A 22473-nucleotide genomic window follows, 5' to 3' on the forward strand; every position below is an offset into this window, starting at 1 on the left:
TGTACTTTTCTGTTGAAATGCACACTAGGTAATGTTAAAAGGAAAAGCATAAATAAATAAAATAATCTGTTATTCACTGCCATTTTATACCTTAAGATACTTTACAAGATCAGTTCCTAGTGCACGAGCTCCAGATTCTGTTTTCTGACAGTACTGAAAAAAGTTATGCAAGTGCTGGTCCTGTCAAAGACAAAAAAACCAACAAATTAAATAATTAAACATTACTATCCACAATCTGAAACACAACACATTAAAAATGTTTATATGTAGAAATCCATACCTTTGTCCATAGATTCAATTTTCAAAAATTACTGAAGTGTAAAGACTTTTGTCTATATGTAACACCAATAATTTTTTAAAATTTTTATTTAATATTTTGATATTTCTAAGCTATATATGAAATTTCCAGTGTTTCTTGAATACCCATTATACAAAATGCCACTTATATTTGCTTCCAACTGATGTACAGAAAACAGCATACTTAATTATCCCGACTGATCGTAATATGTTTTTCATGAGCAGGTATAACATTGCATTGCAGACATGCCAGTAAATAGCTTTCAGAAAACTATGACCTCTTATCTGGAAAATTCAGATTGGAATGGGGGGTGGTAGACAAAAGGCTCATATTTTGAATAGCTTCCATTTAATATCTTCTGTTTTTTTCACAGCTGATGTAAAAGAAACATACCATGAGAAATGTCCAAGAGACAAAAAAGTAAGAGATGAACACACTGAGTTCAAGAATATTTAGTTCAAGAGTCTTCCCAAATATCGTGAATACATACAATAAACATACATTATTCCTAAAACTTTCTCTAATTTAATTTGTTTTATAACTCACCTGTGTATACACAGTTGATACCAGATGAGTGGATATTTTTAACAGTTGTTTGCCTCCATCTACCCATTTAATTTCAGGACCAGAATGCTGCAAGCATACATGAAGGGGAAAAGTAAAATAACGCAGCAGTATATTAGAGTAAAACAATTAGTTCATAGTACCACTAACAACACTTTTTTTTAGAAAGAAAAAAAACAGTTTGAAGAAATGTGTGCAATGAATAAAGTCATAAAAAAAGGAAAATTATGCAGGCAATATTACCAAAAGCATTTATGAGCTTAAAATGTTTTTTCAAGGTCCCACAGGAGTTTCCCCGATGGCTAACAGAATTGATTCTCTGTACAGCATAGAGTTCATGTTTCCCCTACAACTGCAAAGAAACTTCTGACTAGAGAGAATTATGTACTAGTTCTCTGAGGAAAATAACACAAGAATTTCCACAGATACTCACACAGTTTAAAGCTTAACATATGTCACTGATAGTAGCAGCCAGTGCTTCCTTCCCATCCTATCCAAAGAACTGAGAATGGGAATGCTCACCCTGACAACCAGTTAGGGAGAGATTTTACTGCTAGATCTACAATTACTCATATTGGTCCTAACCTTCTACCCATGGGCATGAGCAGAGACGAACAGCAGAGGCATAAAGAATACACCTACAATGTGAAAAGATGAAAGATGTGAAGGAGACAATGGTTGGAAAGCTTACAGCAGAGTTCAAAAAAGAACAGGTGATAGAACAGGAGGAGAGCAGCACCTCTTGCTGTTGATTTTAGGTCTCTTCCTCCAAAATTAGTCAATTTTGTCTCTGCATTTCAATCTCTTTGTCAAATCCCCTATCACATTTTCATTTTGTATCCTCCTTGGTATCATTTTTATTACTTACAATTATGCAAGCTTTCTGCTTTGAAAAATACAACCATAAATTTTACTAGTGAAGCATAAAGATCACAAAAATCAAGATGTGAGAATAAGACTTTTTCAGGAATAAAGGACTTACTGAAAGGAGACAGCATGAAATGCTAAAAAAAATTTAGTAAAGGACTTCAGATTATTTGAATACCTTCATAAACTCAAATAGTTTTTATATGTTTAAAAAATTACTGTAACTTCTAGTTAATAATTACTACAGAAAATGAAACGTAAGCATTTCTTAAGTACATCAGCTAAATAATAACAAATATAAATATGTAACAACTTAACTTTCTGACTTTTACAAGAATGTGAATCAATCTGCCCTAATACTTCTTTTTTTTTGCTCTCCCATTTCTCATTGAGTTTGTTTCCTCTTAGTCAGACATCTAACTTTTGCAAAACATTCCATTTCAACTATAAAAGAAAATAAATTCTACTAGAAAATTACTTAAATCTTGTCATCAGACTGGGGAACTACAATCAAAGCTCCTCTCCACATTGTTTTTTTCCAAGATTAGAGCAACTTCATATAGCATACCTTTCCAACACCCACTTCTTGATAACTAAGATAGCCTGATGGAAGATTTGCTGACACTGGGATGTGTTGCTCGTTGGTGACCACCCTTCCATCTTTTATCAGAGGAAGCCAAGAATACCCAACTATGGAAGATGAAAGGCAAGTAATTTTAAATATCTGATGAAACTTAACATAAACTCTTACAAAAGTCTTAATGAATAATTTTGATATGTAATTCAGAAACAAGAAAATATTGCTGTAAAGGCCACACTATTTGAACTCAAACAATTAGAAATTATTAAAAATGCAGATAAATTGTCACTGAGTTTCAAGAACACCATACATTTGATGAACATTCTAAACCAACATTTGAAACATTTAAATTAGAAAAAATATTTTATGTAATCTTTCAGTCGGTATAATGTAATTAGGAAGCATTACATGGATCACAGAAGTCACAGGTTACCAGATAAGAACGCTTCAAAAAATTTCCCCAGTAGTTACCGAAAGTAAAGCATTAGTGTACAAACCTTGTGTTTCAACAACATCTTTCTTCTTTGTACTCCCTTTGCTTGAATTATCACAGCTGACATGGTAGAAGGTGAACAACAAGTGGTGCTTTTCATGTAACTGAGTGGGCAATTCTATTTTAATCTGAAAGGCAAAGAAGTCTCTGTAGAAGTTTTCAGCTAGAGCACAGATACGTGTTACTGGTTGTAATTCCAGATTATATATAATTTGAAGCAAGATCAAGAATCACACATACCCAAAACTCCAAAAAATTTACTTAGAGTGAAAAGGGGAATCTGATTTAACTGAGAACTTTGCAATCCTCTAATATTTTCCTGTATTTTTGAAACTTACCTAGTACGTAACCCAGTAAAAGTTACCTCAGAAGGGTAGCTTACCTCATCATAAAACTCTGGATTTTGATGGTGATGCAGAACAGCAGCAAATGCACTTCTAGTAAATACTGGTCCACCAGGCCTACCATAGATACACTTAGAAGAAAGGGAAAAAGAACAGAAAACCCTGTGATCCTTTTTTTCACTCTCAGCTTAGAAAGTTTCACCCAGAATTTGAAATATATTAACTTGTGTTAATAATGACAGGGATCTGTGCAAAGGAAACAGTCTGATCAGGGATCAGACTACATGATCTGTAGTCTGCCTGCTGTGCAATTGAGCTGACTCTGTCATTTCACCTCAGGATGTCTACACATTTCTCTATTTTTTTACTTCCAGACACCTTTTATACACTCTGATGGTTCATAAATAAACATGGAGCTTGGCTCTCCAGTTGATCTAAAGATTTGCTGTTTCAACTTACTGTGGAGTACACATAAACCATCCTTGTTTGCAACAAGTTTGTTCCTGGAATTTTTGTTGATTTAAAGAAATTAAATGCCACCATCCCAAACCAGATCAATTAATCCAGTACTACTGTGTTACTTAGCTACGTGTTCACTATTTTCTTTTATCTGTTGAAAAAAATCAAAAGACTAACCTTTAAAGGCAAAGAATCCTCTTCATCAGAATCCTTGAACTCAATGCACACCGCAATATTTCTAGCCTAAAGCAGTATTTAAAAACATAAACCCGAACAATCAATCATAAGGATAATCAGAAATAAATCTCAGTTGTAAACAATCTTAACCAAACCTGAGAAAGAAGGTACAGTTTTCCTGTACTCACCTTTGCAAAAGACTTTTGACTGTCATATTTCAAGTGCTTTGGATAAACATAAAGATGATTGTTGTAGATGGTGAAAGGTTGAGTGTATTTTGGTATACAGGGAACAAACTCCTCTATTTCAAATGTTGTTAGTGTCTTGGTACTGTTTTCAAACTGCTTCATGGGAATGTATGATGAGTTAACATAATCTGAAAATAAATTTAAAAAGTCGAATAAAAAAAACAAAGAGGAAAAAGCCCGAATGACCATCTAACAGTGTTTGTTAATACTTACTTGGAAAATCTGGTGACACATTATCAATTGTAACATCCAGATTTCCTAAAATAACAGGAAGTTTGGCCATCTTTTCAGGTCTATAGGAAGGAAAAAAAAAACAAAACACCTCAAAGTCAGGCTAAATGCAAATCAGATACCAGCAAAAAAAGATCATAGGAAACAGAGGCAAAAGTAATATCCTGAAATAGGAGTATGAGAGGAAAGGTGTTTTGAGGGTGGATGACTGATCTGGTCTTTTTTTGCTTAGATTCACAGTTTTCTTTTCCTTTAAATTTTCAGGAAAAGAAAAAAAGGCTTTATGTGGAAAAGTGTGGAAAAAGTCACAAAAAATAATGACTTCTTCTTTCTTTAAATCAAAATGAAAAACTTTGACAAAGATAGGTTTTGTTTGCCATGTAATAACTTACTATCATTTGCAGCAAAGAGGGGATCTATAAGTAAGTTTTTTAAATCTCAACAGTCAGTGATAAGCACTCATGGTAGTAGGGTAAACCTGGGGGGCGAAGAGAAATCAGCAAGTTCCTACCTCTTCCTTTTTCTAGACTAAAAACTCACCCTGCAAAACTAGCCAACACTGAAATTTCTTATATGTTATTATGTAACTAATTCAGAAATATGATTTGAAGTACAAGTATTTTTCATTGTAAAACTATGCAGAACCCTTTATTAGTAAAGATAGTTAGCAGCATGATTTTTTGAATTAGTGCACAGCAAGTGGGTGCAAAATTTTTCCAAAATGCAATCCCACGTTGTGAAGCAAACAACTTCAGGTTGGTGTCTGGATCCTAATTCCAACATCTATGCCTTAGACATTATAACCTATTTCTTACTATAATTCCTGTGAAATTCTGTACGTGATTCCATAAACAGAATGCTGAAATAACAAAAAGCATTTTCTTAATTCACAAAGTAAAATTACATGGCAGGCTAATTTACTATTAGTTTCAATTCCAGTAATACTGTTTATGGCAAGGAGTATCAGTACACAACCATTTCAATGCTACATAAACTTCAATGAAGTTTTAAAACACTTGCTAAAAGTGAATTAAAATACCTCTTACAAACCTCATCTCCTTATCAGATTTGTTAAGCAAGAATAAAATAAAGAAACTACAGCCCAAGCCTTTTGTGCTTAGTGATCATTCAAATCAATACCACTCCAGCTAACTCTGTCGTAACAGAAGTGGAAACATCTTTGCAAAGCAGCAAAGATTGCTCTGTTATTTTACATCCTATTTAATAAGGGGATTAACAACTTTATGAATATGATCACCTGTCGGTGATACATTCTTAAACCTTGCACACAAACTGATGAAGTCTTTAAGAATACTTTGTAAAAAAAAATAACCTGTGTTCTGTTATTTAGCCATCCTGAGACATGCACTCCCAAGGAACATGGACTAGCTACTGTCTTTAATCCCTTTTCCTGAGGGCTAACATTCTCTGTCCAAGGTCAGTGAACAGATGATTTATGCTCATATTCGCTTTCCTTTGAGAACCAGAAGAGCATATTGTGTGAGTATAACTCCTAGCATAGAGCTACTTCAGGCTATGATGCGATTGCATGTTACATGTGGCATAATACTTCAGTCCTGCTTGTAGCCCCCAAACACTGCAAAGGAAGGATCTGTAGCCTGTATGAAGGTCTTGATTATATTTATACAGCTTCCATATTTGAAATTAAAGGCATATAAATACATAATACCAAAATATTAGATGCTCCAGTTCAAGAACATAACGAAATATGGTGGGGCTTAGGGTGAGGAATGGGGGCTGTTCAGGTGTTTGTTCGGTTTGGTTTTGTTTTTCAAAGTGGGAAAATCAGACTTACTTTCTGAAATCTGCTAACGATTTCAGCATGTCTTCATTTGAGAGTTTATTACTGTCTTGTCTGAAGAGAGGAGAAAATCTTGCATTTTTGTCCAGAGTTCCTGAGGCATCTTTAAACAGCGTCCTGAAAGTAAAAGTCTTGCTTTCAGCTAAGTTTATGGAAGTGCTGAAATTCACTTCAGGAAATTTCTTTATTAGAAATCAGAGCATACTGCACCATCCGCCATATTACACATTTAATACTCTTGTAGGTGGGTTTTAACATATAAATAGCTCAGTCTAACAAATAAGTGTGAACCATTTCATTCTGAGTAGCTTAAAAAATATTGTCAATAGAAAACAGTTGGCAATATTTAATGGTTTGAATAATAATGTAATGAATGTTTATAACTTTTTTTCCTACTACAGACCTGAAGTGCAAATTTGTAGGAAAGCTTTGGTAAATTGAAAGCAAAACAATCAACAATTTAAATAGCACATTAACTTTTACAAGAAGGGAGATGCAGAAAATAATGTTAGAGAAAAGTCAAGAAAAAAAAGCCGATTGACAAGATTTGTCCTTACCTAGCTGCCCAGGCAAAAGGCATTCTATATTGACCTAATCTCTGGCATGCCTGCTTAGCATTCTTCAAAACTTTTTGTGCAACCTGCAAGGGACATGAGAAACACCATGCTTGAAAAGCTAAATTTTTTGCACCACTAGTACACAAGAAAAAAAAATGTTGATACTGACATGAATTAGAAAATCTTGTTTAGAAGATTAATCCTAAGTGTGTGAGTGAAAGACAATTAAAAATGCCTCTTAACGATTCATTTCAGGTTAAGCACAGCCTGTTCATTTCACAGCATTTCATAGGTGAAAACATAGATGTATCTACACTCCTGATAATAAATATTGAATTAAGTGAGAAAAAAAATTATTATATACAAAAATTATATGGAAAGCTAGAGCAAAATTCAACTGTTTCTTAAGACAAAACTCAAATTCCAGGAAAACAAAATATTTCAACTCCCATTTGCTTCCCTATTTACCACCCACCCCATGTACCAGAACACAATACTCTGCAATACCTGTATTACAAATACACACAGAATATTGCAATATTGTTTTCATTAAAAGTTCAAATTTTTGATTTTGTTAACTTTTGAATTAACAAAAAATTCCATTATATACAGCCAACGTACAACAATCAGAGCTAGAAATGCACTGGTATGAGATGTTCAACACTGAGCTGAACCACTTGATTTAAGCAGAAGTTTCTGACAGAGCAGTGGGTTTCTCTTTTCCAGAAATCAGCTTCTCCTATGTGTCTACAGAGAGCAAAATTATTTGTCAGAGACAAAACAACCTACAGAGTAAAACTGCCTGAATATTATGTCTGACCTATGCTGCTGACATTATAAAGAGCTGATTCTATCACTGTGTTTGAGCCAACTCTCCATTATCCTTTCCTGTAAAAAGGGGGAAATGGCACTTGGATGCATAAAACTTTGGTAAGTAATCATCATGAAATCAATTTTAAGGGGAGAACAAGCGATTCCTTGGCTACAGAATTTGTTACTTCTGTTTTCCCTTTTCCTTGTCCAGAGTAGTAATTCTACAGGGAATGGGAACTTGCTCATTGCACTGATACAAATGGAGGCCTATATAACTAGTAGTGTTCTGTTTTGTTAATACACTGTAATCCCTATGAACAAGAACTGAAACAAATTTCAAACTAAGTGTTCAGGTGTATAAAATTATAAACAATTGAATACCAGAAATGTACAGTGTAAGTTAATATAACCAACAGTGTTTCTACTGGCTGTTCCTGCAGTACAGGGCAGCACAAGTCTAGCCTGCAGTGTCCAACGTGGTAACACTTGGGCTTGCTCAACCTTCCTATGTGGCTCAGGTCCAAGGCCACCAAAATCAGCTACTCAGTTCAGGTTTGTTTTAACTTCAGTAACAATCAGCATACACTTCAAAACCAGACTCCTAAAATACAAAGCTGCTGTTTTCCAACAATAGCTGACAAAAAATCTCAAGCATTCCTGGAAAAGCAAATCAGTAGGTTGATCTATATTAAGACCAAGTGAAAAATATAGGGTCTTTTACATGTAGTTTGGCCAGCAGTAAATCCATAGGAAAGAGCAGTTCCTCTGCAGACACTGTAAGTTAACCATTCCTTCTTCCCTTTCACTAGCTGAAAACAGGAAGAATGTCAACAGTATCTGACAGTGCTTACAAAAACACTTTTTTCTAATATCCTGGCCCAGCTATTTAAGCATAACTGTAAATCAACAAAATCAAACCTCTATTTCTTCAGTGACAAACAAGAAGTAGCAACTAAAAAAACTTTTTGTAGATACATTTCAGAGAACATTAAAATCTTTTGTCATCTGAGACTCCTGAAAACTTAAGATGGTTCAGTGGTTTATTTCTAAAAGTGATTTCGACTTCTCTCAAACCTGCAAAGCATTTTATAGATAAAACCAAAAGCTTAATGATCAAGAGTGCAGATGAAGTTCCAGTACTCTATGGTCATCAGAAAGTGAGACAAAGGAAAAGTCAACAATGATATAGTACATAAGATGCATTAACTAAGAGAGATATACAGTTAATTTATGATCAATATTTCACTGTTCAAAATTTTTCAACTAAACTTTCACACTAAACTGGTTTGACAAAAGTGTATTGAACTTCAAAGACATTATAAAAATCATAGATTGTCACAATTAGAAAAAGTGAAATAAATGTTTCAAATAAAATGCTAGACTTTATCTATAATATAATAATAGTTACTAGTAATAACTGAATTTGATTTACTAAATTGTAGTTATCTGAATTTACTGGAAAACAACTAAGGTTTTGATTGATATTTACTAATTCAAAATCAACCTGCTTTGCCTCAGTATTTTGTTCATGCTACAGAAGAAAATAACATACCTTTGAAGAATCTGAACTTTTCATATATGGTTCAGCACAATGTGTAATACTTCCTTGTAATACCTTTTCTATTCTAGCCACAAGGAAAATGTCAGTATGAGGACATGTGACTGAGAATATTCCCTAGAAATGAAATGAGAAATAAATATAAAAGGAAAATGCAGGCAACATTTTACAACACATAACAGAAAGCCATCCAAGTCATATAGGAAAACTCTTTTCTTGTATCCAAAACCCTACTAATTCTTTAGATTACTAGTTCTTACCTGCTTTGGATATTGTAACACAGTTTCATGAATGTCTTGAATTCTGTGTAAGCTATCACCACTGCCATTCATCATTTGTTGAGATACACTGGATATCATGTGCCTTACTGAGGGGTGGTTCAAATCAACATGGAAATCTGCTGAAATCTTCCTGTTGTTTTTAATATCAAATAGTGACAATGTGACAAAGAAAGGTTCTACCTGGACATTAAAAAAAAAGAATCAAGTGTCATTGGTGGTATCCATATCACTGTAAAAATGTGCACAAAAGAAAGATGAGTAACATTTTCATAAACACAGCCATCACTCTAGATATTACTAACAAGATGTAAGAGACACTAAAAGAAAAATTTCTCTATCATGCAGCAAAAATACTAGCAAAGTTACTTTCTGTAGGATTTAGGCTTTCATTCTGATTTAAAAGAGTAGAAAAAAAATCCCCATAATACAAACTTCTCAATCACAGCAAGGAATCCCTGCCATTAAGACATTCATTGACATATTAACAGAAAGTAATTAGAATAATTATTTACATTTGTTGTTGGTCCCTCTTCATTTTCTGCAACGCAGCTTTGCAAATTAAAAGATAAATCGTTACACCTCACAAGAATTTTTTTTCCAAATTTCTCTTCAAATGGCTTCACTTCTGGTTCAATACTAGAAAAGTCTAGTTTCTTTAAAAAGAGAAAAGAAAAACTACAGTAAGTTGGTTTTCATCTCAAAATGATCAACACAAAAAAACCGCTGCTTCCTTTTAAGAAGTCTAACCTGTGCATCTGGATCCAAGGCAAAAAGTTTAACTCTGCTTTCACTTTTCAGCTTGATTTCTGCTTCTCTGGTACTCTGTTCAAAATAAGAATAAAAGTCTTAGTATTGCACTATTAAATAAAAGTGGGTTTCAGTGTCATCTCTTTTCCGTGATGTTCAAAGCTTTACACATTTTTAATTCGCACATTTGTTTCTCCATTACTGAGCTTTGTAACTCCTTAGTTTACATTGCTCCACCATGTTTAAGTAAAAAGTGAGAGCCTCTCCTCTAAAGGCTTTCTTCCAGGCCTAGAAATCTATAAACTTACATCAGCAACACGTAACCTTCCAAGCTCATGGGAAGTATACTCCAGCGTAACTTATAGAGCACTTTCCCTCCTTAAACAATAACTTTCATAACATCATTTTATTTAAATGAAAAAATAAATTATGACTGTAGGTTAAAGCTCAGAGTTATCCTGAGAACATAAGATTGCTCAGGAAACAACAGATCATCTAAATTAAGAAACACCATCATAGCTCCCTTTCTTTTCTCTTTTTCTTGGTTGCTTTTTTTTTTGCTTCTCTTGAGCTCTATTGCCAAAGAAGTGGTTTTCCTGTGGGTAGCTGGAAAAACCTCCCAAACTTCCAAAGGATAAACCCCTCACACTTAAAAGTTACTTTGCAGAGTTCACTGTACACTGATCCTGCCTGGGATTTGTGGATAGCCATCTATTAACAGTAAAACAAAAGCAAAGTGCTACAAAATAGAATGTGAAAACTGATTGTATACACAGGTTACCTTTTTTGGAAAAAGGTATTATTTAAAGAGTATTCTATGATTTTTAAAGTCACAGGACATGACAAATGAACATATGCATGTGCCAAAATTATCCATGCAGGAGAGTTGCTATTCCCAAAGTAGCAGCTGGCTAAACAGGGATACAAAGTATTACATTACAGACAGGTGTCTCTCTTTGGATCAAGCTATATGGGTTAAAAGAAGTTACAAACTCAAAATTCTCCGCACTGACCATCAGCTGGAAGTGATCTACTGTCTACATCTGCTTTGCTGGAGCTTGAAGCAACTTCTCCTATGTCTCAAGAAAAAGAAAAAAAACCAAACCAAAACAAAAGAACATAATCTCTAAGAGCTCAAAATCCTATTTTTAGGTTGATAACAGAAATTTAAAAAATAATCTGGTTTAAAGGATGTATTACAGAAAAAAACTTCTGAGGGGCTATTTTGAGTAAAAATGCTCTAATGGTTTTCATTTAATTTACTTTGTTATCTTTAGCACACACAGGAGAAAAAACAAGAGTTGCTGTGAAAGAGACGACCCAAACACTCGATACCAGCAGAGTACTGCCAGAGTTTGCTTGTTCAACAGCAAAGTCTGATATGACTGAGAAATACATGAACATGAAGAAGTTTAAAGATGGCAAAAAGTTGTGTGCATGTGTTGCAAAGGCAATAATCAGTGGCAAGAACTGAGGAGGAACATGACCTAGTCATAAGAGCAAGACAGAAACTGTTTCAGCTAAAGCATCTTGAATAGTTTTAGAGGCTTTGGTGTTTTGTGCACTAAAGACAAGACGAATGTATGCATTTTTGACTGACAGAACAGGGGCAGTGTTCAGAAGTCAAGAACAGAAAATGCATGTAGTCATTGACCCTCTCTATGGCATAACAGTGACTCTAATTTCATTTCCTCATCTATAAAAGAGAGAATATTTTCCCACCTCAGTGAATTCTGCGGACCTGTAATGGTTAAGGAGGTACTTGGGCACGCTTAACACGACAGTCACGTAGTTATTTTAGAGGGCTAATTTGTTTTATTTTAAGATTAAAAAACAAAACAAAAACAAACAACTCCAAAAACAACCGAACAAAAAACTCGAACAAACATCCACTACAAAACCCCTACATTCGCTCTTGGTATTTTCGTTATAGATAAAAGGAATATGAAGTAGGCAGGAAAGACAGACAGAATCAGATACATGTGTGCACATCTGTGCACTGAAGTGCAAAATACCATCTTATTTAATTTATATCATAAACTAGCAGCTGTTGAAAGAAAAATCAAGGCTTGGAGATGTACTCACAAGGGTTAAACCCTTCCTGGGAAGACTGTTTTTTCCCTTATTGTCAGGTGCTCTACAGTCCCCCCCTGAAGGAATTTCTCTCTCCTCATAAGGATATGAGGTCAACTATTGTGAAATTCTCCTCCTAGAACCAACAAAAATAATAGAGCAACTATAAACTCTTCTAAGAGAAGGCCCAATGCCTTGTAAGGCTTCCACTGGGAAAAAAGAACTAAATCCAAACAACAGCTGAAAAGACAGTGCAAGAAAGAATAGAGGACAAAAAAAATCCTCAAAACAAATAGCATTTATATAAAGCAATTGAGTTAAGGCACAAACAGCATACCAATAAAAACAGGCAGACTTTTCTGTGTTCTTCTCCTCAGGAAAAAAAGAAGGCTAGGACAATACATTACAGTACATTATTTTAAAAGGTAGTGTTTAGTACAGATAAACTAGAATGGGAAAACTAAAAAACTTATTTTGAAGGAAACAGAAATTTAAATGGGTTATAACTATGGAATAATAAAAAAAAAAGCCAGTGCTTAAAGAGGTGATAAAAATAATACACTAGAAAAATACTAAGCTTAAAGAGCTACATGTTTCCGATCCAAAGGTTATGGAAACAGGAAGCAGCAATTGTAGTCCTAAAGCCATATGCAGGTGCTACAGCCCTGAATTAAAGTCCCTTCTGTAAGGAATATGGAACCTAAACATTACAATAACTCTGACTATAAAGAAAGGATAACCTTCTGTACAAAAAAAAGCATCTAATTTTACATTTGTTTCTGAAATAAATTTTCATAGCCTCATGTAAGTATGATGTTTGATGCTTACAGCTCTTCCAAGGAAACCTTGATTGTATGTACCACAATCCCAATTAATTTCCGAATACAGAGGTATCTGGAGCTAGATTATCACATAATGGCTTTTTGTGTATATGTGCTAAATTGATTCCAAAGCAGTATCAGAAAGAATTAAGTCAGCCAACTAATTTGGGTGCTAAAAGCTTGTTAACATATTCTGACTGGATCTTTTGATATTAGCTACCCTAATAGATAGAATTTGGTTTGCTTGTTCTCAGTTCATAAGCTTTGCTTCCTTCAGGAGTAGTTACTAGGTCAGACATCCTCAAAAAAGAAGGAGAGAGCATTCCAGAGCATGGTCAAGCAGAAAAGTTTCAAGACTCCAGGCTGCACCACACAGAAGAAAAAGGAAGTCACAGGAAAAAGTTTGGATTCTGCAACTTCAATAGAAAAAGTCACCAATTCCAGTTCTTGGGTGATTTAACAAAAATTTCTCCTTTACAGAACTCACAAAATTTATTGCAACATGCAAGTCTCTGATTTAACTGAAACAAAGTCTGCAAATGGGCTGAGGAAGTTACTTTTATTTTCTACTTCTTTCTATTTTATTTTATTCTAATTTCCACCACACTTCTGTGAGAACAAAATTGAAAAGCAAAAACCATGGCACTACAGGAATGATCCATGAACCTGCCAGTTCATTATAAATACAAACATCTTAAAATACATTCACTTCATCACTTCTATTAAGTTGCTCTGGATTTTTTAAATATAAAAATAACACTTGATTTCAGTATAACTAGATTTCTACAGAAATACTTAAGGACTTACCTGCACGCAATAAACCAATACAAAATATAATTAATTAGTAAAATTATAATAAAACATGCTGGATTGAAATAACATGTCCAGAGTTACATAGGCAACTTCAAGACACTATCTAGATTGCTTATAAAAGCAGAAAATGAAGAAGCTCAATAACCATATTAACAAAAGAGCTTCTAAGCTTTGAAAGAATCACAAACTGACTGAAAGCTAGAAACCAGTACCTTACCTTTACTTAAAGTTCATGTAGCTAACTTATGTTTAGTATTTTATATCCTAAATTGACATTTACTATATATGTATTACCTTGGCAATTTCAGGATAGTAGTTATCAAAACTACTTGATGAGCTTTCCAGTTTGCTTTGTTCATCATCTGAAATTATAAAACCACATTTTAAGATAAATATAAAACCCCCAAAGTACTCACAAAACTCCATAGCAAAAATTATTTTTTTTATCTCCTACCCCCTCAAAAATGACAACTGTTAACATAAACAGGTTGTGGACAACTCTATCATTACATTTTGATGCAGTGACTTCTTGGAAGATGTAACTAGTAACAAAAATCAGTATAGTAGCAGTTATTTGTAGTCTTACCTAGAACACAGCTTTAATATTAATTTTGATATCTGCATGGGGAAAGGGGATACTCAATGCACAAAATTTACATTACTCTTTCCACTATGCATTGTAATTTGATTTCAAAACAAGTTCCCTCTGTTCATTAGGTTCCCAGTTCTACTCTCCAACAGTTACTGGATTTACAAAGCAACCATTCAGTTAGCTTATAAGCATCTTACAGTTCTAAGGTCAAATGGGGACCACTGACTAAAATGTCTTTCACAGAGCTACAAGCTTCTCCTTTTCTGATCTGGCTTTGTTGTAAACACCACGCTAAATTCTGACAGTCTTCAAAGATGTGATATCTCACTTTAAACTGTAATGATCCCTTTAGGTATTTGTGCTATTTGTAAGAGAACCACCTTTCATAATATCTTCCAGGTTCTTCTGGATATGCATACTGTTGGTTTCATACCAGTTTCCCTCCCCATCCATTCTCAGGCTAGAAGCCCTGCTTACCTTCATGAGACTCTCCATTTCTTTTTTCTTGCATTGCAGCCTCGAAGTTGAGCTGAAGGATTTTGTTCAGAGTGCTTATCCACTCTTCCATTTCAAGTTCACTGTCAGCAGCTAGAAGATAACTACTCTTGTCTTGCATCTTGAGCTCAAATGCAAAACGTCTGACTTTATTATTCTATGAGAAAATAAAAGATCTGTGTAATATCTTTATATACTGTCTAACCACAATCAAAGGAAGTTAAACATATTTCACATATTTTATACAGAAATACACAGTTTCATATTTTGAACAAGTGCATTATAATTACACTTTTTCATCTCTGACATTTGACCTTCTGAAGTCATTTGTACCACTGCAATAAGGGCAAGTAGGAAAGATAACAGCTCATTTTCCAGCTTCCCTTAATCATTCTGCTTGCCATCACCTTAAAAAAACCCTAAAAATCAAATTTCCAAATATCAATTGTTTATGTACCCAGATCATCTGAAATGAAGTTAACCAAGATCTACTAAAGAAAAAAAATTAAAAAAGCAAAAAACTCCATTAATATTTGAGTGACAACTGTTTGCACACTGGGATTTTATACCAGAGATAAAATCATAACCAACATCAGCCCTGAATTGCCAGTCTTATAAATATACATGAATTTGGGAATCAGTTCCTCCTTTATTCCTCAACCATTATTGTCATCCTTTTTACCCAATTTAAATCAAGCCTTCAAATGCTACCTAGCCTGACTCATGTTTCTGGGAATGAATCTTAAACAAAACTTCTGTATTATCATCAATTTAATTTTTAAAATTGATAATTCATTAGATAAACATTACAATAAACAATATGACAGAATTAATGGTTGAGGGATTTTTGTTTAAGTTAAATTAAATGCCAAATTATATTTTAGTTTCACTATACTTCAGGTTTTTCAATTAACAGACTAAGTACTGGTTGGCAAAACAGTCAGCTTTGTACCAAAGATCAGTTTCCGTTAAGAAGGATATGAACAAATGTATGGACTCCAGATCTATAGGCAGTCTTACCAGTAGAAATCAGTGCTGAAGTAAGTGAAAAATCTGAAGAACAGTAATCTCTAACTTTCACAGAATAAAACCTTGACACAGGTGGTACATATCACACTTCTCAGTTTTCACAAGGCACTGAATTAGAGCAACTATGACTTCATATGTGGCAGTCTGTGTGAACAGTTACACTGCGCATATTATGTGCTCCACATCTCTGATCAGAAAAGTCTCAATATACTTTGGTATTAAAACAATAACCCCAACAAGACAAAATCAAACCCAGAAACCCCAAAAAGTATTCTGGGAATTCCTGTCTCTTAATTAAAGTTTGGGGGGAAAAAAATCCACCCAAACCAAACACCCCAACCAAACAAAACCCTGCTATTGCACAAATTCAGCATTCCTCTTATACAACTATTGACAAAGGAGCATACTCTGCTCTATCTTCAATGCCATTAGTGAAGTCAATAATTTTCTCTCAGGCATCTACTGGCTTTGAAAAAATAATTATGCACGTGTACTAAATGAACTCAAAAACAGAAATGAGAAATGTTATAGGAATGCAATAGTAACTTATCTCCCCTCAGTGGAAAGACTAACTCTGAAACAAGTAGTTTCGTTCTGAGAACAAAAGGCTGGCAGCACGCCTATCTAAGAACAACCATTTCTATGAATTCCATGTCAGACTACTCCAAAGTACCGTGGCCACTATATTTTTCTCTTCCGTTAAATAGAAATGCAATTTCTACCACTTTTTCCCCCATAAGAGGTTATAGATGCTAATACAACACCAATAATAAGTAACAGTAAAACAGTAAAATTAGATCAGCCAGAAAGGATACAGTACATAATATAAAATAATAAAATTACATGTCTGGAATAGGGCCATTATGTATAATATTTGATAATTCAAAATATCATTTACTTGCTCCTCACCAACAATTCAAGTGAAGATAATAGCTATTTTCAAACCTCATTATTCTAGCTACTGAATGACTACCTGGTTTCTTAAAAGTGAGCATTAACTGGTTTTGATTTTGCATCTGATGCTGATTCATAACTAGTTTCAAATTTTTACACACAGTTTTGAAAACCAGATGCCAAGATGAACACTGATGGTACTGTAAAATACAGTATAAGTGTTTGAGACACAAGCCAGCTATTAATTCTAAACCATCCAAAGGACAGTTTTACTCAAGAACAAAGGAATAGTAATAATTTTTTTTTTAAAAAAGCAAGCTTCTGGAAGAGTCTGAGGAAACTTCAGGTTACTTGAATTGAACTGACAGAACAGAAAGTATGAACACTACGAAAGTACGAATAAGAAAAAAGGAGATTTTCAGGTTTTAAACCCCAAAACCATAGAATCATAGAATGGTTAGAGGTTAGAAGGGGCCTCTAGTGGTCGTTTCATCCAACCTCCCTCCTCAAGCATGGCCAACTAGAGCCAGCTGGCACAGGACCATGTCCAGGAAGCTTTTGAAGATCTCCAAGAATAGAGACTCCACAAGCTCTCTGGGCAGCCTCTGCCAATGCTCAGTCACTCTCACAATGAAAAAATGATGTTCGGAGGGAAGCTCCTCTGTTTCAGTTTGTGCCAACTGCCTCCAGCCCTGTCACTGGGCATCACTGAGCAGAACCTGGCTCTGTCCTCTTTGCACCCTCCCCTCAGGTATTTATATACATTGACGAGACTACAACTGAGTTTAGGAACCCCTTCTTTGTTTGTTGGTTTGTTTTAAAAACACAAATCAAACTCATTTCAGTGGAGTAGGCCAGAATTGTATCTCTAAGACAAAAAAATTTTTGTAAAATTGTATATAGAACTCGCAATATGGTTAAATTTATTACAGTTCTAAGATTTCAATGCAAATTGCCTATTAAATATGTATCAAAAACATCACTACAATATTTGGGGAAAAAAAATTCTCTGTACAACTGCTGTATCTCTTTGTTGAAATCAAACAACCTTATACTAAAAAAATATTATTTAAGAAATACATTTTTATTAAACTTCACCCACTTCCATGAGAGTTAAAAAAAAAGTACTAAAACCCAAGTGTTTTTTCCAGGTATGCTGTGCTTAACAGAACAGTTACAGGCTGTACTATAAATACATAACAGAATCACAAGAAAAAGAAAAACAATCTTTTCTTTGGCACTTGTTACTGACAAACATTTGACCAAAGCCCTTAACTTTTAAAAATAAAGAAAAGCACAGAAAAGTAACATTATAAAGGTCAAATGAAAGCATCTGGAAGGGTGACTGAATTTAATACAATTCCCACAACAAAAATCCCACACAAGAAGCTATGAAAAAAATTTTACAGCTCATGTTAGCACAGAATCTAACTGAAATGAACTTCAATTTTGTGCTGTCATTAATTTGCCATGATTTAAGTTTTGGGTTCTTTGTGCGTTTTCCTTAAAATCTGGTTTGATACTTAACATCAACTAGTAATTTATGTTCCTTTCAGAAAGATTTTAAAAATTCAGTCTCCTGCCCCTTGAAATCTTGTTCACTGCTTTTGCAAGATGCAGCATGTATATTTGTTCCTCTGCATAATAGGTACTTATCTACATATGAAAACATTTATCTGTATTTTGAAAGAAATTGCATTTACCATCAAATCCAGAATTAACTGGAAAACAGGCAGAATAATTATAATTACCTGAACTACTCCCATGCATGAATCTAGAAATATTGATCCTTTTGGTTCTTTTGATATTTTTTCATCTTTGTAGAAATTGAGATTATAGGATCCATCACCAAGTTGGATTAAGTGGAAAAATCTTCTTTTAAATGACTAGTGAAAAGAAAGGAGGAAAGAAAAGCAGTTACAACACCAGTATTAACCATCTTCATATTACAATACCCATAAGTGCTATTTACACAGTAGGTAATAGAAAAAGAGCTTTTACTGACAAACAACCTAATCAGTATCCTCAGAAAATAAAACAGAAATGATTAAATAAAGAAAATTAACTTATAAGTATCTGCAGCAGGATTGTATATACAATGTGACAGTATTTTTGACCTACTGAAGAATATCTAAAACTGCCTCTACAATATTATCACGGCTAGGCTTCACGAACGAAGATTTGGGAAGGATTCCATCCACGTTTGCTACAAGCGCGCTGATGGCTAAAAAGGCCAATGCGAGATAGACAAGTCTGGTTGCAAAAGGCACAGCAGAAAGTTTCCTTAGGCAGTATTGGCAAGAGACGATTCTTTCTGCGTTGTCTTTTATCCTCAAAAATGGTTCTGCGTGTGTTCTCAAAGGAAGCATCAGCGTTATAGATAGTGTGGCTCCAGACCCCCCGACTGGAGGTCAGAGTAGACCAGTGATGATGATCAATCTGGTCAAGGTTGAGATGTTGGTTCAGGGAGTCCTTGTATCTTCTCTTCGGGGCTCCTCTCTTGCGGCAGCCAGTGGCAAGTTCACCGTAGACTATGATCTTAGGGAGGCGGTGGTCCTTCATCCTTGAGACGTGCCCTGCCCAACACAGCTGTGTTCTCAGCAACATGGTCTCAATACTCGTAACTGACAATATTATACACAATAGGTATTTATTGTGACAACCATAAAAACAATTAGAGTTTGTTTCTAAATGAAGAGGCAAATAAAAACCCTATATTTTTATATAAAAGGAGGCAATACAAACAAACAAACAAAAACCCCTCCTCCTATTACACAGTCCTTTTTCTACTACCATCACACAAGGGTACAGTTAAAAAAATTTAACTTCTCCCACATATCAGATTTTTCATGTTTTTTTTTTCCCAATTTATGTGTAATAAAAGGATAGCAAGATTTCAGATATATAAATTACATAAAAGTTTCCCTCTTTCATGCCACACAATTTTTTCTAGAACTAATCCACATACAAATTGACTTCTCAAAGGCACAGGGACATTTAATATTGGTGTTCAGTTTTTTACCATGCATAAGATATTCTTAAACTTACTCTCATTGTCACACTGATTGCACTATTCATATTGCCTTTGTGCAGCCATCCTTGTTTTGTTATTCCACCCTTTTGAGACCCAAGAGATGCTGCATCCTGGAGATGAAGAAAGGAAGATGGAGGAAGAAGAAAAAAGTAAAGTTTTGTATCACAGTCTGTGTAGTATTTATCAAAAATTTCAGAAGTCACTTTAGAGGCTGGAATAACTACGTTCATAATGTAATGATAATGTACCATGAGTCCCCGCTGAAATTCTGTAGCTTTCTAATTATTTCATTTAAAGACCTAGGGTGAAATCAACCTAATCTAACTTTTAATATGTAATCTGGCCACTTATACAGGCTTTCTCTATGGCCAGAAGGATGATCCAGCTTATAGATAGCTAAATGTTAGTCAAGATAAATCCCATTGAAATAGTGGAATGAGGAAACACTCAAAACATTCACTTACATTGACATGGCAACCTTTTTCATATATTCTAATCTTGAAGCACATGAATTTTTACCAATTTCTATTGCCAAAAAGAACAATGCAAATACATGCCTCTCCAAAATCGAGATTTCTCAAATCATTTTGTTTTATATGCAGTACTTCGAAGACATTACTTACTTAAAAATTTACAGAGAACTAAGTCTTGAATTCTTGAATTGGATCTGCCCTTTTACAGATCAGAATCAAAGCTTTATAAAGAGAACAGGACCAAACTTGGCACCAATGGCAAGTTCACAAACAGTAGATCCAATGCATGCATCACACATCACACCTGTATACCTGTGTAGTGTGCCTGTATACCACACCAATCTGCCAGTTGATGGAAATGACTAACTGCATTGAAACCCTTAGGATGTCAATAACTACCAAAACCCAGCACACTGCTATCAAATCAGATCAAGAAGCCAGATTTATAATTGCCACAGAATAAATATTAAATCACCAGTTCCACGTAATCTTTTAGAGTACTCCCAAGCTGACTTTACCATGGTTTCCAGTTGACATAACCAATTTTGAAACAAAACCATTAATGAATTAGACATGTAGGAAGATTTTCAACCATCTAGAAGATAAATACTCCTGGTAATTTATTACCCAAATATAATAATATGAATTAGTTTTTGGAACTAAATCAAGGAATGTTCTGTAAAAAGTTACTAGGCAATTTATTTACAGCTTATTTAATCTATCTAGCTTGCATATTCATATGCATATGCACATGTGAACTTCAAAAAACTGTGAACAGAAGGCAAAAGATGCATCAATCTGTTCCTTCAAAATTGACAGTCAGCTTGGCACTATGGAAGTTAGGCTCATTAAGGATGACATGGTCACCAACTCTCAGAGTATCTGATATAATGCTTCAAAAGCATACACCAGAAATACTCAGTAAATTTTCATTTGCCTCAGTGAGCCTCACTGTCCAAGCAATACAGTGGTCTTGTTTCATATTTTCAAGTCACTAGTCCCCACCCTTATTGTATTACCTAGATAACCATTTTTCTTGTACAAGAATCAAGATACAGAGATAACTTAAAACATGGGGTTTCCAACTATGATTCTTCACCTGGCATGAATTAACTCCAAAGGAAAGGGTGATGTAAAACCACCTTTACAAGTGTGAGATGATGAGTAGATCATGAGTTACTGTCAAAATTTGGCACAAAACAAACAATGCTTATCTGTAACTTCACAAACCAAACTTAGGATCATCTGACATTACAAAAACTCCTACATTACCTGTGTAAATAAAAATTAGGATTTAGCTCAGCTCCCTTAAGACTCTTTTCCCAATTCCCAGTCTCTGAGGTGCACAGTTTCCCAACTCTGCTGAGCTGCATGCTGTTTTCTAACAATAAAACTGATCATCGTTTGGGCTTCTCCAGTTACACCATATCTTTTTGTCAGGCATAACTCCTGCCTACAGAGCCAAAAAGCTTCTGAATCTTTCCAGTTGACCATCTGGTAATACAAAGGAACCCAGAGACCAGTTGTTAACACATGACTCTTACACTGAAATCATACTTCCTGTTTCCAGCTGGTAAGGTAATTTCCTCACTTTTATCATAACTGCTGCACACTGTGCTTAAGTTTTTTTAATTATCTTTCCCACAAACTTGGCTTCAAAGTTTACTTCAACAGCAACTGTTTCAACAAAAACAATCCCCTATCTTGATCACATAGTAGATTTAAAAATTCCATTTACAAACATTAATCTGATGGCCCGATAGCCCAAAATAGTTTTGGATAGGTAATTCTCTCCTTTTTAAAGATGCATGATTAAACTAATCTCTATCTGATTGTCCTCCAAGTTTTAATCACTTGTAGCTTCTTGTTTTCGATCATTCTCATAATAAATCAGCTTTCTTCAAACACAAACAAAAGTGAAACAAAAAGAAGACCAAACAACTTTCAATCTGAGATTTGCATCTGTGCTTTTTGGCATAGAAAGATGTTAATGTTTGAAAGAAAAACCTCTTGCATTAATTCTTCCCTCGATGAAAGAATTTATGGTCCCCCTCCCCCTATTGTCCTATTAATTTCCCTTTTCTTCCTAGTTTGCTTTTTTCTTGTGTTTATACTTCAAGTTCCTCAAAGAGCAGCAGACCTGTTCTCCAGTGACTGCACTTTGGAAAGAGACACTCTGTTCTTGCCTGCTCTAACAGGAAACTGGACAG

General features: G+C 34.5%; 1 protein-coding gene across 1 annotated transcript in view; it reads right to left on the reverse strand.

The window, feature by feature from the left end:
- Positions 1–22473, reverse strand: part of DOCK9 (dedicator of cytokinesis 9) — a 102951-nt gene that overhangs the window by 36855 nt on the left and 43623 nt on the right. Inside the window, exons 6-23 of the mRNA XM_027675185.1 lie at positions 19805–19900; positions 18508–18642; positions 14816–14990; positions 14041–14108; positions 10040–10114; positions 9805–9945; positions 9272–9472; positions 9006–9128; positions 6641–6723; positions 6078–6200; positions 4244–4323; positions 3971–4158; positions 3783–3848; positions 3185–3277; positions 2807–2930; positions 2298–2419; positions 845–931; positions 91–180 (exon numbers count right to left, since the gene is read on the reverse strand). Of these exons, the coding sequence (XP_027530986.1) occupies positions 91–180; positions 845–931; positions 2298–2419; positions 2807–2930; positions 3185–3277; positions 3783–3848; positions 3971–4158; positions 4244–4323; positions 6078–6200; positions 6641–6723; positions 9006–9128; positions 9272–9472; positions 9805–9945; positions 10040–10114; positions 14041–14108; positions 14816–14990; positions 18508–18642; positions 19805–19900 (2070 nt within the window). The remainder of the gene's footprint in view (positions 1–90; positions 181–844; positions 932–2297; positions 2420–2806; positions 2931–3184; positions 3278–3782; positions 3849–3970; positions 4159–4243; positions 4324–6077; positions 6201–6640; positions 6724–9005; positions 9129–9271; positions 9473–9804; positions 9946–10039; positions 10115–14040; positions 14109–14815; positions 14991–18507; positions 18643–19804; positions 19901–22473) is intronic.

The sequence above is a fragment of the Neopelma chrysocephalum genome, unplaced genomic scaffold (genome assembly GCF_003984885.1).
Source record: "Neopelma chrysocephalum unplaced genomic scaffold, ASM398488v2 Primary Assembly neopelma1_25, whole genome shotgun sequence".
Taxonomy (NCBI): domain Eukaryota; kingdom Metazoa; phylum Chordata; class Aves; order Passeriformes; family Pipridae; genus Neopelma; species Neopelma chrysocephalum.